The sequence below is a fragment of the Phoca vitulina genome, unplaced genomic scaffold (genome assembly GCF_004348235.1).
Source record: "Phoca vitulina isolate PV1807 unplaced genomic scaffold, GSC_HSeal_1.0 scaffold38, whole genome shotgun sequence".
Classification (NCBI taxonomy): domain Eukaryota; kingdom Metazoa; phylum Chordata; class Mammalia; order Carnivora; family Phocidae; genus Phoca; species Phoca vitulina.
The window spans coordinates 7489914-7506186 of NW_022589741.1; the positions used below are offsets into that span (position 1 = coordinate 7489914).

General features: G+C 39.5%; 1 protein-coding gene across 1 annotated transcript in view; it reads right to left on the bottom strand.

The window, feature by feature from the left end:
* Positions 1-16273, bottom strand: part of ARHGAP20 (Rho GTPase activating protein 20) — a 136211-nt gene that overhangs the window by 13245 nt on the left and 106693 nt on the right. The window contains exons 8-12 of the mRNA XM_032427730.1: positions 9948-10126; positions 8400-8561; positions 4676-4785; positions 2263-2452; positions 803-917 (exon numbers count right to left, since the gene is read on the bottom strand). Coding sequence (XP_032283621.1) covers positions 803-917; positions 2263-2452; positions 4676-4785; positions 8400-8561; positions 9948-10126 — 756 coding nt within the window. The remainder of the gene's footprint in view (positions 1-802; positions 918-2262; positions 2453-4675; positions 4786-8399; positions 8562-9947; positions 10127-16273) is intronic.

Consider the following 16273-nt stretch of genomic DNA (forward strand, 5'->3'; position numbering starts at 1 on the left):
AGGTATATGCAGGTTCATGACTGTGGGTGAGCACACATGGTTTGGTCTCAGAGGAATCATTTACTAACCCAAGCTCTTCAATGTTCACTACTTTATTTAATCTTTCCAACAACCATAAAAGTTAGACATTATGGTTACCCATATTTATAGATGAAGATATTGATGTTCAGTGGCAAAAATGGTTATATGCAACTAATGAATCATTGAGCACTATACCAAAACCTAATGATGTACTATATGTTGGCTAATTGAATTTAAGTAAAAAAAAAAAAGAAAAAAAAGAATAATTGGTCAAAGATAACTAGTAATTGGTGGTCTGGGAATTCATATTCTGGAAGGTTGAATGGTTTCAAAATCCCCTCTGGCCCCACAGTGCTAGTTGTTTCTAAACTGTTTCGCAGCAGGCTGAAGTGTCTCGGGGGCCACTCGAAGGAGAAGGGGGGAGAAGACCAAGCCCTGCCTCTACTTCTTCAGGGACTTCTTACTCTAGTTTCAGCCACAGAAGTTCTACTATATATGTTAGGGATCCTTGTAAAGGTTTATTTAAAAAAAGGTTAAAAACATACCATCTGATGCTTCTGGAAGTTTTGGACCTCATCTTACACATTTCTTAACCCCACCACTGTGTTAACATGACCTGACCTATTAGCAGGTCATCCAAGGAGGAACAGAAACCCTAGGCCCATGACTGAAGTCAGAGGTTTCCTTGACTGAGCTGTGGCAGGCCCCAGGACACTTGTCCCAGCATTTTCACAGGCACATGTCTGTTTCTCACAAAAACCAATCCAATTATTCACAATACCTGAGGCATTCTCTCTAGTATCACATCTCACTGAAACCTGTCCCAAGAGGGAAGTGATTTCTTCTCCAAATATCCTACAGCAATTTTCAATCAGAAATTGTATAAGCAGAGAAACCTGCACAAAAAAGGACAAAAACAAAGTGCTACTTTCCATATAGAATGTCTATAAAGCACATTTCATATATAGTTCCTGATTTTACCAAAAATGAAAAAGAATCCTGAGAAAAATTCATGTCTGCTTTAAAAATATACAAAACAGTTCCCCCTAAAAAACTATGATACTTGCAAGAGTAGTTTGGGTGTAGATATTAATTTTAATTGGTGGACTAAAGCTTCTTGTGGCCTTAGCTCAATGTTAACATTTTTTTATACTAATGCTACATCTTCAAAATTAGGGTAACTTGGGGCCCCTGGGTGATGCAGTCGGTTAAGCATCTGACTCTTGATTTCGGCTCAGGTCATGATCTCAGGGTCGTGAGACTGAGCCCCACATTGTGCTCCTCACTCAGCATGGAGTCTGCTTAAGATTATCTCTCTCCAGCTCTGTCCCTCCCCCTGCTCTCTCTCTAAATAAATAAAATTTTAAAAAAATGAAATAAAATTAGGCTAACAAAGTATTCTCTATAGGGCATTTGGGGTAAAGAAATAAACTTTCTTATTAAAATTCATGAAGTATCATTAGGTAAAGACTTATGAAATGTGTTTCATATATAAAAGGCAGTTGTCATAGCGTGGGAAGTGGGCATCCTCTGTGGGTTTCCTGTGAAGTAGGGAGACAGCTAGAGAGAAAACTTGCATTTTGCCTCACTAGTCTCTACCTATGTGATTCCTTCCCTTAGGCTCCATGGAGAAGGTGGGGGTGGAGGTAAGATTTTACGCGGGAGCTCTGTGCCTCCACTGAAATGCAGTGGAACGTTTCCTTAGGTTCCTTGCCCCAGTAGCTGAGGCGAAGGATCAGGCAGAGTGTTGGGAGCCACAGGAACTAATATTCCTAAGCCCCCTCTTAACTACCAGGCACTAGAGGGGTGGGATTTCAAATAACTGCAGTATGAACTAGGTATCATCACCACCTCCATTTTTTAGATGAGGAAACTGGATCAACAGAACTAATTGCATCCAAGATTGTACATCTGGCAAGTGGTGGGGCTGAGGAATGGCTTGTCTAAGTCCAGAGTCCTTTTTTATTAAATCATATCATCTGCTTTCTTATATAACTCTAAGGTTTAAGTCAGTCATAGTGTTTTGCCTCCTTGAAGGTAAAAGAGAAGTAACCCAACTGCTATCTCTGTTTTGCTCAAGAAATCCTATCCAGAATAGGATAAAATACTCAGTACACTCAAATTTATAAGGAGGTGTATTTAAGTTATTTAAGAAAATATCTTTCAGAATTAATACCCTGAATTTGAGGTTCAAAATGGGAACTCAGTCCCCCAGGGCATAAAAATGAAAAACTTCATTACCTTTTTTGTAAATTCATTTTCTAGTTCTGGGCTGGAGGAAGTAGGAGGCCAAAGAATGCTTGGAGCAATACACACCGCTAAATTAAATGCAGTCATCTGATTGGATGAGGAATGCTGCTCAATATTGTGTAATATCCCAAAAAGATACCTTAGGAGAACAACATTGGCTCTCGGAAGCTGGTCTAATAGCCTAAAGACAGAAAAACGCACTCTTTAAGAAAGACATTTCATAAAAAACTTGTGTAGATAAGCAACCCTCGCTTTTCATGGGGAACCATGCAAAGCAAGAACACAGTTCAGATATGCAAGAGTTTCAGTTAATACGGTACATGCAAAGTAGGGACTGCCTATACAGAAAGAATGAAAATATGTACTGGGGATTTATTCATTTATTTTGGACACTGTCTTCACAACCCAATGAAGATGCAAAAGAATGCAGAAAAATGGCCTGTAAAAAAAAATGCTGCCTGCCTGAAATATTGACCTGAAATGAGTGCAATGTGTTTTAATTTAGGCAAATCCTATAACATTTCAGAATATTCTCAACCAAGACCCCCCCAAAAAGCTTTTTGATGAAATTAAACAATTAAATTTTAGTGGTTCTATATTTCTAAGTAGCAATACAGGAATTCTGTCTCTTGGTGAGAACCCAAACCTTAACTATTAAAACTTTCAGGTCCATTCTGACAGCTTCTGTTCTGCTCAACCAGCTTCCAAAGTCAATTTTGTCCCAAATTTCCTGGTATCACTTTCACATATAAGTCAAACTTATAATAGTACATTTCCTACTGTTCCTATTTTGTAATTGATAAGGGATTTTAAAATTATTATTCATTGAAAATTATATTGACTACCATCCAGGAAAAAGACATATATGTTGATATTCATGGTTTTTTTTTTTTTTTTCAACAGAAGTCTGCAACCTGGGAGGGAAAATAAGGTAATGTGACTCTTCCTGCATAAATAGCACAGAGGCCTTCCTTCAGTGTGACGGACTGACACTGAGGATAGTTTTGTAAGGACAAGTTATAAAAGATATTGAAATAAACCAAGAGATTCCTGAGTGTATTCAATGGAAAGTAAGGTGCTGTCTAGCATACTCTTCTGGGTTATCTGATTGCATAGGGGCCCTATGCCTTTGAGCTATTTCACAACTCTGTAAATTGTAGACTTCTGATAGCACTGCATCTAACACTTGTCTGTAGACTTGAAAATTCTGTCTGGTGGAGAGACATGATTTATTTGCTCCCTCTTCATGCTCCAGTAGAAAAAGCCAGTTTTGTATCTATGTGTAAATTCATTTCAGCATTTCTGATGCAACTATGTAAGTTGTGGTAGTTTGAAATCTTCGAACTGATGGTAACATTTAACTGGTTCTCTCATTAATTAAAGATTTAAATAAAAATTTTCACATGTGTTCATTTCATATTTGTATGAGTCTTAATTTTACTTTTTTTTTTTTTTAGTCAACTTTTAACAGTTTGTAGGATACACAGTTTTAGACAATGAGCAACAACGCAGAGAAGCTGATGGTCATTCTCTATGCATGGCTTCCACCGAACCATAATGGAAGCATAGATAGTATGTGTGATGTGGCTTTGATTTCTGGTGTCTTTAACAGTTGTACTAAGTTCTACTGATAAAAGGTGTCTACCAATAGCAGTGTATAAATAATAATTCATATTTGAAAGTTGCTCAAGAAAAAACTGTACTAAACAAGCATATGCAGATAAATGATATTAGGATTCTTGGGTTTTTACAGAACTGGGAGTATTGCATTTTGTTAATGGACACTTCTTTCCAATTCTCTTATAATGCAGGAAACATTCAGGAATATGGGTGGTGAGTTCTGCCAGCAAGCTCCCTTTGCATTAGAATAGACAATGCATTATTTGTGATAAGACTGAGGCTTTGCAACTCACTTTTTCCTTTACACTTTTCAATAGTTAACTGTCCCTCTGCAGTACCCTCCTCCATATCTCTTTTGTAGCCCTGATTATGCTACACTGTAATTCTTGGTTTCTCTATCTACTCTACTAAGACTGCAAGTTCCTTGAGGAGAGGGAATTTTCTCCATATGAATTCAGTTGCTGAATGAGATATACAAGGAGCTGTCTGGTTAGTTAAGTATTCACCAAAATTAAGATCATAAATTGTAGAATGAGTATATGATATTAGTTATTAGTTTAATGGGTTTCAGCTCCTATCAGATTCAGATATAGAGGAAGTGTACAACGGTCAAGTATTCTATGTTAATAAGATTAGGGAAAAACAATAGTAACAATGATAGCAGCTAGCATAAACCTGGTCCTCATGGATATGACTTTGATAGTCATCATTACTTGAATCGACAAGCTTACAAAATACGTTTTTTTAAAGTATTTTTGAGACATGACTAAATTAGAATAATTACCTTTGAATTGTATTTATTTTCTCTTCATCATTTCCTTGATCCATGACACAGACCCAGTGATCATAGAGATCTGATGAAAAAATACTTCCTGGAATATTTCGTAGAAAATCCTTACACAGAAGGGAAATAAATGTTTTAAGTCATTATTTTCATGCTAAATATGTACTGGGGAAATAAAAAAGCAAACATTTCGTTGAAAAGTTAAGTCTTCCCTTCTTTGGAGTACATGGAGCTCTGTGCGAACTCTCCACGGTCGTGCGCACGTAAAAACACAGGCTTTGATTTTTTTCTAACAAAAACCAGAGGAAATTGGAGTCTGGACTATAGTGGGAAAGATAAGGACAACCTGTTTGGGCTGCAATCTCGTTTGTGTACGTTTTAGCCAACTAGGACAACATGACAGGGTCTGGCAAACCATCCTAAGTCCTTTATATTTCCGCTCTCAAATCACCAGTTCAAAGAAATGCACTAAGATGTTTGTGAGGTTCCTAATGTGGTAGTCAGTCATCTGATCATTCTACACATATTTGCTCCAATGTGCCAGGTACTGTTTGAGGGGCTGAGGACAGAGAAGTGAGTAAAACAAAGTCCCTGTTATTTCGGAACTTTATACTCCAGTGCCATTGGTGAACAACTCCATCCAGAGGCCCTCGGAGTTTCTCCTGGCATTCCCCTCATATATTTCGAGATGGGGGAGGAAGCATTCCAGGCTATGTGTGGCTGGGCTCTGGGGGCCTGGGACAGCACCCACATGCCTGACGCATACTCAACACATCCCCGGTACATTATCCTCTGAGACCTTAGTCTGCTGAGACTGCCGGTGGGGCTGGGTGTGGTGAAACCAGACTAGATCACAAATAGGATATGACCAAGGGTATTTGTTGTTTGATTTTTGTTTATAAAAAGCTTAAAAATAAATTAAATTTGGTCCTGGTCCTATATTCATTTGTGTTCTAGGCCAACTCTCTGTTGCTTTTGGCATGGTATTAACAAGGCCAGGCTTACAAAGTCTGATCTCTACCTCAGTAAACATTAGGCAGAAAAAATTCAACTTCAGATCTAAGCACTGTACCCATGGTCTTGCAAGTTCCTGCTTACAACATGGAGACAGGTGAAAGTCTGCAATTAAGCAGTTTTAACTCTCGCTAGAAAACCAAGTCAGCAACTTTACCTACGTGCCTTACAAACGGCAACACACAACCTGTTACTCTTGTGTCATGTTTCTATCACTACCAGGGAAGCTGTGGCATCTGATTGTTACACTTTGCTGATCAGGTGTGCATCTTCCCCAGTATGAGCTCCTCCAGGGCAGGCACAGACCCTACCTCTTCTTTGTACACCTCAATGCCACACACAGTCCCGGACACAGTAGAGGTCATTACTGAACTGGTGCTATTTTTCACATGGCCACATATTGATGAGGAACAAGGGAAGGCCAACTAACTGTAACTGAGATTTTAAGATAATTTAAAACATCTCTTGTAGTCATGTCACCTATTACCATACATTTTTTTAGAACGGTTAACAAGTAGGAAGAGACTACTTCAAAGTCTTTCTCTGTTCTATTATATCTTCTGTAGAAATGTACCTGGATACTTGTAATTGAGATGTGTCACCACAAAAGTCATCTCCTTTTGGGTAAAGCTATTGAATTTTCATAATTCCAAACTAATTTTAGTTGCTGCACCTACTTTAAAAGTCAGATTTAGAAGAGGCAAAATTTGTTATTTCAAAGTGGGGCAGTGACAATAGTTCTCTTTTTAAATCTCAGTGGAAAACATACTTATGATCTGTCTTGAAGAAAAACATCATTAAATCTTAAACCTACACTTGAAAGATAATAACCCGTAACATCTCAATGAACTCTCCACAGCTGGAATAACAAGTTACGAAATACAACCACCATCACAGCTGAGAAAGGATGTGAGCGCTGGTTCTGAATGACAATCACCAGCTCACAGCACTCAACTGCAAGTCTCCGCCCCTCCAAGAGCAGAACCCAGGTCTTCAGCAGAACTCCCAAATTAATTTGAGATCAGATTCCTGCAGGATTAAAAATGAACTTTTCCTCAAAGGTCTAATGGATCAAAGTTACAGTGTCTCAAGCAATTTTCTTCCCATAACAGTTTAAAGAATTAAGCTTGTATTTAAGCAAAACCAGCATTAAGTAAAAAATTAAAGGAAAACTTAAGTACCACTTCCAAATAGTCTTAAACACAAGAAACAAACCAAACCAAAAGCTCAAAAACGTTTGGCAGAAAGTATCTTCTTTCCTGCAACCACTTGGAAGAAATGAGAGTAACACACAGTTAGTTACCTGATTACAAAACTTCAATTATTTGGAACCCATTTAACCAGATTTTTCAATCATTTTTCTTTTGCTTATTTTTGTACCAGTGATATTTCTGCAATTTGAAATACAATTTGACTCCTCTAGAACCATATTTCTTGATAATAGCTTCAAAAATACAAAATTTTAAGTGTGGTGCTGTGAAGAATAGCATAGTAAGGAAAATATTCGAAAATGTAGGCTTTAACTTTTTAAATTAAGAGATGGGAAAAAGCCTAGTTATATGAAGGAAAAAAAAGAAAAATTCATTGTGCACATATATCCACACATACATCTGGCTAAGCACACCGTACATATCTTTATTGTATTTCAGAATTGAAGAGTAGTCACAAACCCTGGGCAAAATAGATTAGATGAGCCTAGCTCCAGATCTCCATTTTTTTGACTGATACTTTATTGCAAAAGTTTACAGCAGGGGTTAAGAGCAGACATGGCTCATTTGCCAGGAAACATCTGATTATTCATCAAGTCATGAAGTAAGATTCTGTAAGCAGCTGAGCAGGAGGAGAGACATGCAAGGGTCATCTTCACCATGTTTTCCTCCACCCCTGGCCCTGGTGCATTCCAATGGGGCTGGGAGATGGGAGCCTGAGACAGGTCTGCAGAAGCTATGGCTGGGGTTGAAACCTCTGCTAAAAGCTGGTTCTGACTCTAGGTTTTCAAAACATGTGAGGCATTTTCAAGAATGTGAGGAGGAAAACATTTTAGAAGAGTTCTAACTCAGCTATGGATGTGAGTTAAGTAACCATGGGGTAAAGGATAAGAATCATAAAAAATGCCAAATGTGGTAAGGGTTTTAGAAAAGACCCAGATGTTGGAGTCATTCCTACTCTGCTTTTACTTTAAAAAGGCACTAGGGGACAGGGGAAGGCATGATGATTGTATAAGTGAATGGAATTTTCAGTGGTCTCAGTGAGCAATTTTTTGTTTTAGTTGTTAGGCAAATGTTTATTATGATAAACTCTATTTCAAAGTTTAATACAAGTTTATTTTTGAAAATTTGCCTTTATTAGGAAGGTAATGAGATTGTGAAGAAGTCATCACAATCAGGATGTTTATTTTGGTAAATATGCTGTGCGTGCTTTATTTTTAATTTAGTTTAATTTTTTTTTTTTTTTGTATGGGGTGGCAGAGTGAAGATGAGAGTGGCGTGGATGAAAAAATTTAAAAAGCATATCTGACATGCCATATCATTGGCAGGGGCTTTTAAAGGCCAATGTTGGTTTTGTGAAGTTTTGTGTTTTTTTTTAACACTTTTTAGATTCTAAATCCATGATGGTTCTTTGCAGCTGGGAAAAATGTTGTAATGAGAGAAACCAGTTGTCTCTTTCCAGAGCTCCACTGTGGGGTAGATGAAGGGAGAACCTTTCCTACCTTTAAGACAGACGCTATCACAAAAACAGATTCACAGTCTAGGTGTACTTCAACTCCAGAATTCAGTTTCTCTTTTAGCTCTCTGCAGGATTTCACATTGGCCGATTGTCTGAAGATCCCTTTTGTGAGGGGTCCTTTTTGATTAAGAAAGAAAAGCATATCCTATAAGGAAAGCAAAGGAAAAAACCAAAATGGCACTTCACAGATACAAGCAGGGGAAGACATACTTGCCCTCTCTGGCCGCCAGAGGCTGGGGTGTCCCAGGGGAAAAGCACTGAAGGAGGGGCTGCTGCAAGGACGGAAGTCAGTTTGTGTCTTGGTATCTCTAAATCTCTTTCCCCTACTTATTCTTGCTATATTCAACATCTAAACATTTTACTTTAATGGGACTGTCTTTTGTTCAATGAACCAACACTTTAAAATAAACTTTCTCTGATTGCTTCAAGGTCCCTGTAAACTTGTGTCCCTCCTTCCCTCACTCCTCTTTTCCTATTATTCTCTAATTTGGACTCTTTCCTCCAAATATGGAGATATTCTTGCCAGACTCATTCTCCACTTGTTTGTCTTTCTTTTTATGTGACTCCATACCTCATTCTACTTCCTGTATTTACGTCATTCTTTTAAAATCAGGCTAAAAAAATCACCTCTTCCAGGAAGCTTTCTCCACTCCACTGCACTGTGATCAATCTTTCATTTTGCTTTCTTTCTAGCAAAGAAATGTCCTCTGCCTGTGGTGTAGGAAGGAGAATGGGTGCTGGGGACAAGCAACCCAAGGGATCTGAAACCTAGTTATGGCACATATTTACTCTGTGAACTTTGGAAAACTTGAGGCCTTTTAAATATGTAAAGTAGGGATGGTGGTAGTGATAATAAATGCTCAATCCGCTGTGCAGGGTGAGCACGAAAGCGGCGAGGGGAGTGGGTGGCATGTGTCAGAGCATGATGTAGGGTCAAGTCCTGTAATCCCGTATGTCCCGTATGTCCAGTACAGTGCTTGCAGGATACGGAATGCTCAGTGGATGCTGCTGAGCAGCAATCATTTCATAAATCAAGGACATAGTACAAACTCAGTGGTTTCATTTGACCTGTTCTATTATGAAAGTAACTAAATGCCAGAGGATGTACAAGTGTAAACACCTGAAATACACATAAGACACACGTCAGATTTTTAAAAAGTACAAGAAAGAGTAGTTTCTGCTTCTAGAGTGATTAAAGGAGGTTTCCAGAACAATGCAGAGTTCCTGAAAGGCTGTGAGAGAAATGTGGGGGATAACGGGACTCCAGTGTGGACTCTGCCTACAGAGCCAAACTCTGATTTATCTGAGCAGGCTTATGTGGCTCCTTCCTGACATCAGCAGCCTACATGATCTCTCCCCATTATGTCTCCCTTAGGATTCTGCAATAGCTTAATCAGATTTTTTTCCTTTGAAGTAATAATAATATTCTCACCCAAAGCCAAAGCCGTGTCTACAATTTTTCCATTTAAGAATAGGTTACCTCCCAGGGTTCTCCTTTCCCATTAGTGTCACAGGCCAAAACGAGACTCACCAAGACAGGTTTAGGCAGATTGTCATTCTCACAAATATCTGGCAGAGAGACTCCAAAGAGCTGCCCTGGCATAGGAGATGTTGGCGACACGGGCAAGTTATCCAGATGAGTGCTAGAACCACGCCAGAAGGCCCAGTTTATGATAGATCTTCTCCTTTTAAATGTCTTCTGACCTGAATCTAAGGAATAAGTGAGATTATTAGGAAAACTATTTTAATTCACTTAGTCTTATTTTTATAGTTTCCAATTTACAGGATATTCATTACTATGGTTCAAAGAGAAAAATGCTTATAGATGTCCTTTGTTACTGACAATTCAATCTAAGAAATTTCACGGTAATATTTTATAAATTAAGGAAAAGTCAAATATTTGGATTATTCTCCATCCCATTTTTGGAACATCACTGGTCTGTTTACTTGAGTTTTGGCACTGAATTTTCAAAGGCAAAGAAAAGCCTCTCTTTACTGTAATAACTTAAAGTAAAAGGTGTTTCATACCAACACATATATTATCCCATTTTAAAATGAGACGAGACATACTAAGAAGTTGGAAGATTAAAATCAGACCACAGTTAAATGGTGAGAAAAAGAAGGGAAGAGGGAGGAAAAGGAGGAGGGAGAAAGGGAAGAAGGAAGAAGAGGAGAAGGAAGAGGGAGGAAAAAACCAAGAGTTGTCTTTATTAAGATGTTCTCTAGAAACAAATAATGCTTTATTACATGATGTCCCTCTCTACTGCTGAAAACAAAGACAGGAAGCTAATGTTCTACAATTCTACCACCTCCCCTTCTTTCCAACTGCAAAGACTATTTTTAAGTTATCTTTTTATTCTTGACGTTAAAAAGCATGTTTAAGGCAGCATGGATGGGTGCAAACATGAGTGAGACTTGTCCTTGCCATAATGAAGTTTATAATCTAATGGGGGAACAGGTCTGGTGATGGTGGGGAGAAAAGCAAGGGAAGGGCAAAGCACCAAAGGCATTTAGAAGAATGGTAAAGCACATCTACCCATTAAGAGGGAGGGAGTGATCCTGGAGGCATTTGCATTTGATTTGGATTCTGAATGAACAAAAGTTCAACAGAGCACCTGACATCGTGGCTTGCACCTTGTAAGTACTCAATAAATCATTCTCAGGCAGTAATTGAATTGAGGAGAGATTTAGATGGAAAGGGACAGCATGAACAAAATAGGCAGAAGACAGGTCGACAGCGAATCATTATTTTGTGAGATCATAGTGCTAAAACATTTTTGATGTCATCTGTATCTAATTTTAACATGAAAGTTGATGGATTTGCACAGGATTTGATACTTAAAAAGACAGCTCTCTAAAGTTCTTTTGGACCCCTCCGCTGCCAACCCCTAGGCCCCCAGCACATACACACTGATAACAAATTAAACTCTAGATGAAATTTGAAACCACAAAAGCCTACCCAAAGGCACCAAAGAGTGACCAGAAGAAGGTGGGTACTGGAGGTAAAAGTTTGATACTTGCAAGAGGGAATGGCATGGTGCAGGCTGTTTCCCAGTCTTAGAGCTTTTAGCCTGAGGACAGGCTCCTGGGTGGGAGGGTCACTACAATCTGGAGAAACCTGTACTCTCACTGGCTTGGAAAAGTACAGAATGGAGATGGAGGTAACCACAGCAGCTGGAAAGTGTGTGTGTGTGTGTGTGTGTGTGTGTGTGTGTAAAATCCCAGAAAGGAGGAAAAAAATGCATAGTGGGGGCCCCAGATTTTGTGTGTAAATTCTGCCCACATCTCTGGCTGGCCCCCGAAGCACACATGTGTGAGGCAGATTCAAAACGGCTTGTGATTAAGATGAACAGAAGTGAGATGCGAGGCGGTATAACTTTGAGGTGGTGCCAACATGAGATCAGCCTCTATTTTCTCCACTGACGGTGCGTGGGAATTAGTCATCAAACTCTGCTGTGTGGTGGCGACAGCCCACAAGCTACCACAGTGATATTCAGGGGGCAACAGTCCCTAACAATGGGACACTGAAGGAGATTATCTCTTCAGGGTGGAAAGGGTCATGAGTGTCAGATGCTAATTTCAAATAAGAGTTTTATACAAGTGTTTTATATTGTTTGACTCTAATGTCCCTTAGCATTTTATTTCCTCAGAGTAACCAACTTGAACCAAATACCACAAAAGCCAAGTTGTGGGGAGACAAATAAGTAACATCTTACCAAACAGCCTTCAGACTATCATCCACCTTTGGCTTCCTCAGAATACAGTAAGCGCATCATCAGTGTACGCACATCCAGGTACAAAGCTGCTGGAGTCAGGAGCCCAGTTAGACTCCTGGTTCAGATATTTATGTGGGCAAGTTACTTCACCTGTTTTGTCAACTTTAAAGTGAGAATGTGACCTATATCTCAAAGCCTTATTAAAAGGATTAAGAAGGATAACATACATTGAAGTACTACTTTGCAAGGGTATGGGTCACAGCAGTCTTCGTTAAAACTGGGAAGACATCCATCTCCTCCCCACAAAGAGGACCCTCTCCTCAAATCCATTCTCCATTTAGTGAAACACCCTTTGGGAAATGTGCAGACAGAAAGGAATACCAGACTGCTTAACTAAAGCACTTCCTGCCCTGACATTCCCAATCTTTGCCATTTTAAAAAACAGAGAAGGAAACGAAACCCATTCTTAAACCCAAGAGGGAGGTTCCTGTGTTTACCAATGTCAATCTGCAAATGTTCGTTTAATATGTATGTTGAGTAGTTGTACTCAGTCTAGTTTCCTTGCATTTAACCTGGTTTCATTATTTCTAGTACTATCAGATTTGACTTTTTAGCTTTCACACACATCTTAAGAAAAATGCTTCATCATAAAGCTATATACCCAGCTATCCTAGGACTGTTGACAGAGGATAAAGTAGAAATTGAGTCCTGTACTTCATTATAAATGTTTTCAGCTGCAGCCATGCCCTTTGTTATGTACAACATTCAAGTTTAAAGTTCATGTTCACTCTGGGACCGAGAGAAAAAAATTTCATTAAAGTTATTTTCTTGCAGAGCTATCAGTGCATAGCTCTTACTTTCTAAATGTCAAAGGCTGAGAAAAAACATGCTACTACTATAAAAAATACAAGGGAGATGTAATTGTAGAGGAAACTAAATTTATATAAATCTAGCTTTACTAAACAATCCTGGCAAGATTCAAGTTAGTGTTTCTTCATGCTTAAATTAGGGATCTGAATGTTAGAAGTTACGATTCTTAAAAGTTTGTGCTTACAGATTATTATAGAAAAATAATTTAAAAAACCTTAATTAGAAATTCTGTTAAGACGGAACTTGTCATCAGGGAAATACAAATCAAAACCACAATGAGATACCACCTCACACCAGTCAGAATGGCTAAAATTAACAAGACAGGAAACAACCAACGTTGGCGAGGATGCAGAGAAAGGGGAACCCTCTTACACTGTTGGTGGGAATGCAAGCTGGTGCAGCCACTCTTGAAAACAGTATGGAGGCTCCTCCAAAAGTAAAAAATAGAGCTATCCTATGACCCAGCAATTGCATTACTAGGTATTTACCCCAAAGATATAAATGTAGTGAAAAGAATGGCCACAGGCACCTCAAACTGTGGAAAGAGCCCAGATGTCCATTGACAGATGAATGGATAAAGAAGATGTGGGGTGTGTGTGTGTGTGTGTGTGTGTGTGTGTGTGTGTGTGTGTGATGGAATATTACTCAGCCATCAAAAGGATGAAATCTTACCACTTACATCAGTCAAGGTAGATGGAACTGGAGGGTATTATGCTGAGTGAAATAAGTCAGAGAAACAATTATCATGTGGTTTCACTCATATGTGGAATATAAGAAACAGCACAGAGGATCATAAGGGAAGGGAAAGAAAACTGAATGGGAAGAAATCAGAGAGGGAGACAAACCATGAGAGACTGTTAACTATAGGGAACATAATGAGGGTTGCTAGAGGGGAGGTGAATGGGGGGCTGGGGTAACTGGGTGATGGGCATGAAGGAAGGCACGTGATGTGATGAGCATTCGGTGTTATATGCAACTGAACTCTACATCTAAGACTAATGATGTACTATACGTTGGCTAATTGAATTTAAATAAAAAAAAATTCTAGCAGGGTGGAAATGTAGGAAGAATCTGAACTCACCTCCTCCCATGGACGCATCTAGTGTACAGCTATATATGGAACCACTTCCTCTAAAAAACCCTAAAAACTGGTGCAGCAACACCTTCATACTGGGCAAGTGAGAAGGAAACCACACCAAAGTGGGTAGGAAGGGCTGAGATACAATCTCACCATAAACTCCTCCCCCCCCGCCCCCCCACCGCCCCGTGACATGGTGATCCACAATTGGGAGGAAATTCAAAACCTGGAGCTTCTCCCTGAGGAATAAAGGGTTTGTGCCCCACATTAGACATCCTAACTTGTAAGACTGGCTGGAGCCTGAGAGATGAGCCCCCAAATATATGGTTTTGACAAACACCAGGGTTGTCACCCATGAGACCCACAGGGTTGTGCCGAACTGAGGAACGGTTCTTGAAAGGCCCATATGCAGACTCACTGGACCCACAGCCTAGTGTAGAAGCAGCTCTTTGAAAAGCACCCAGACTTTATGTGAAAGAGACTCATTTCCTAATTTTAAAGCATTGGTCTGAGGGGTAAGGACCCATTGTGATACTCTCTGGGATGGAAGCTTCCTGGTCTCTGTCTACCTTGCTAAAGCTAACAGTATGTATGTTATATACATAGATTTTATAATATATATATATATATATATATATATATATATATATATATATTCCTTTCTAGCAGGCACCATCTTCTACGCTTTCCCTCTGCCTAACTAAAGCTGGCAGGTGCCATACTTTCCCCTCTTTTTTAATTTTTCTTTTTATTTCTCTTTACCTTTTTCTTCTTTCTTTCTTATCTTATTTTTCTTTTTCCTTTTTTCCCCCTTTTTGGGCAAGTGCCATCTTTGCACTCCCCCTCTGCCTTGTTCCAACCAGTGGACACCATCTGTTCTCCCTCTGCTTGCTCAAGTGCTAGTATCTCCCAGAGATATACACATCTGGTGACCAGTTTTTGTGGCTATCTCCCTGGGGATGCCCAATGATTACCTGGTACTGGAGGCCAAGGGGACCTGCATTTCTGGGTCCCATGAAACTGTAATAGTCAGACACAGTTCTTGGCAGACTACCACACCCAGGGCACCGCAGGCAGCAGACTGAAAACATACCCCCATTCTTTCTGTGAAAGAGGCCTACTTGCCCATCCTGGAGATTCAGCTTTAGGGGCTAGCTTCAGATTTGGCACACATCTAGAGGCTATGAAGGTGTTCTCAGGGAACATAGGACAGGAGACACCATCTCTGCACTTCCCCTCTGCTTCCCTACAGGTCACCACTACCTCCCAGAAAGAAGCTTATACATGCATCTGGAGCCCTGACTTTTGCTACTGATGCCCAGGGGACACCTTCAGATGGCCTAGCTCTAGGGACCAGCAGGGTGTACGTTTGTGGTCCCACAGGACTGCATATATTTGCATTCTTTAAAAGCTGCTGCCTGGGGGTCTGGCTTCCAATCAGCTTAAATCTAGCTGCTGAATGAGATCCTCCCCTTTGGAACACTGACTGGTCTTGGCACACCCTCAATTACTGGGAGCCATTAATAATAAAATAGGCTTCTTGTACAATCACAAAGGTTTGAGAGATAACCAAGAGCCAGGGCAGGGTTGAATGTTAAGGTTCATCTCCTACACAAGGCCAACCCTTCCAGACTGGGAGAGGTAACTACTTCATTTAATGTATAGAAACTTGTATAGAGAGTTAAGCAAAATGAAGAAACACAGGAATATATTAAAAACAAAAGAAAAGATAAAACCTCAAAAAAAACCTTAACGAAGTGGAGATAAATAATGATAAAGAGTTCAAAGTAATGGCCATTAAGATGCTCACTGAACTCAGGAGAAGAATGGATAAACACAGAACTTCAAAAAGAGAGAAAATACAGGAAAGTTCTAAGCAGAAATCACAGAGCTGAAGAGTATAGAAACGGAACTAAAAAAACACAGTAGAAGGGTTCAACAGCAGAATAGAGGAAGTAGAAGAAAGGATCAGTGAACCTGAAAACCGGGCAGAGGAACTTACCTCATCTGAGCAGCAAAAAGAAACAGGAATGAAAAAAGAGTAAAGACAGTTAAAGGGCCTTATGGGACAATATCAAGCAGACTAACATTTGCATTTTAGGATTCCCAAACGGAGAAGAAAGAGAGAAAGGGGCAGAAAGCTTAAGTGAAGAAATAATGACTGAAAACTTCCCTAAGCTGTGGAAAGAAAGA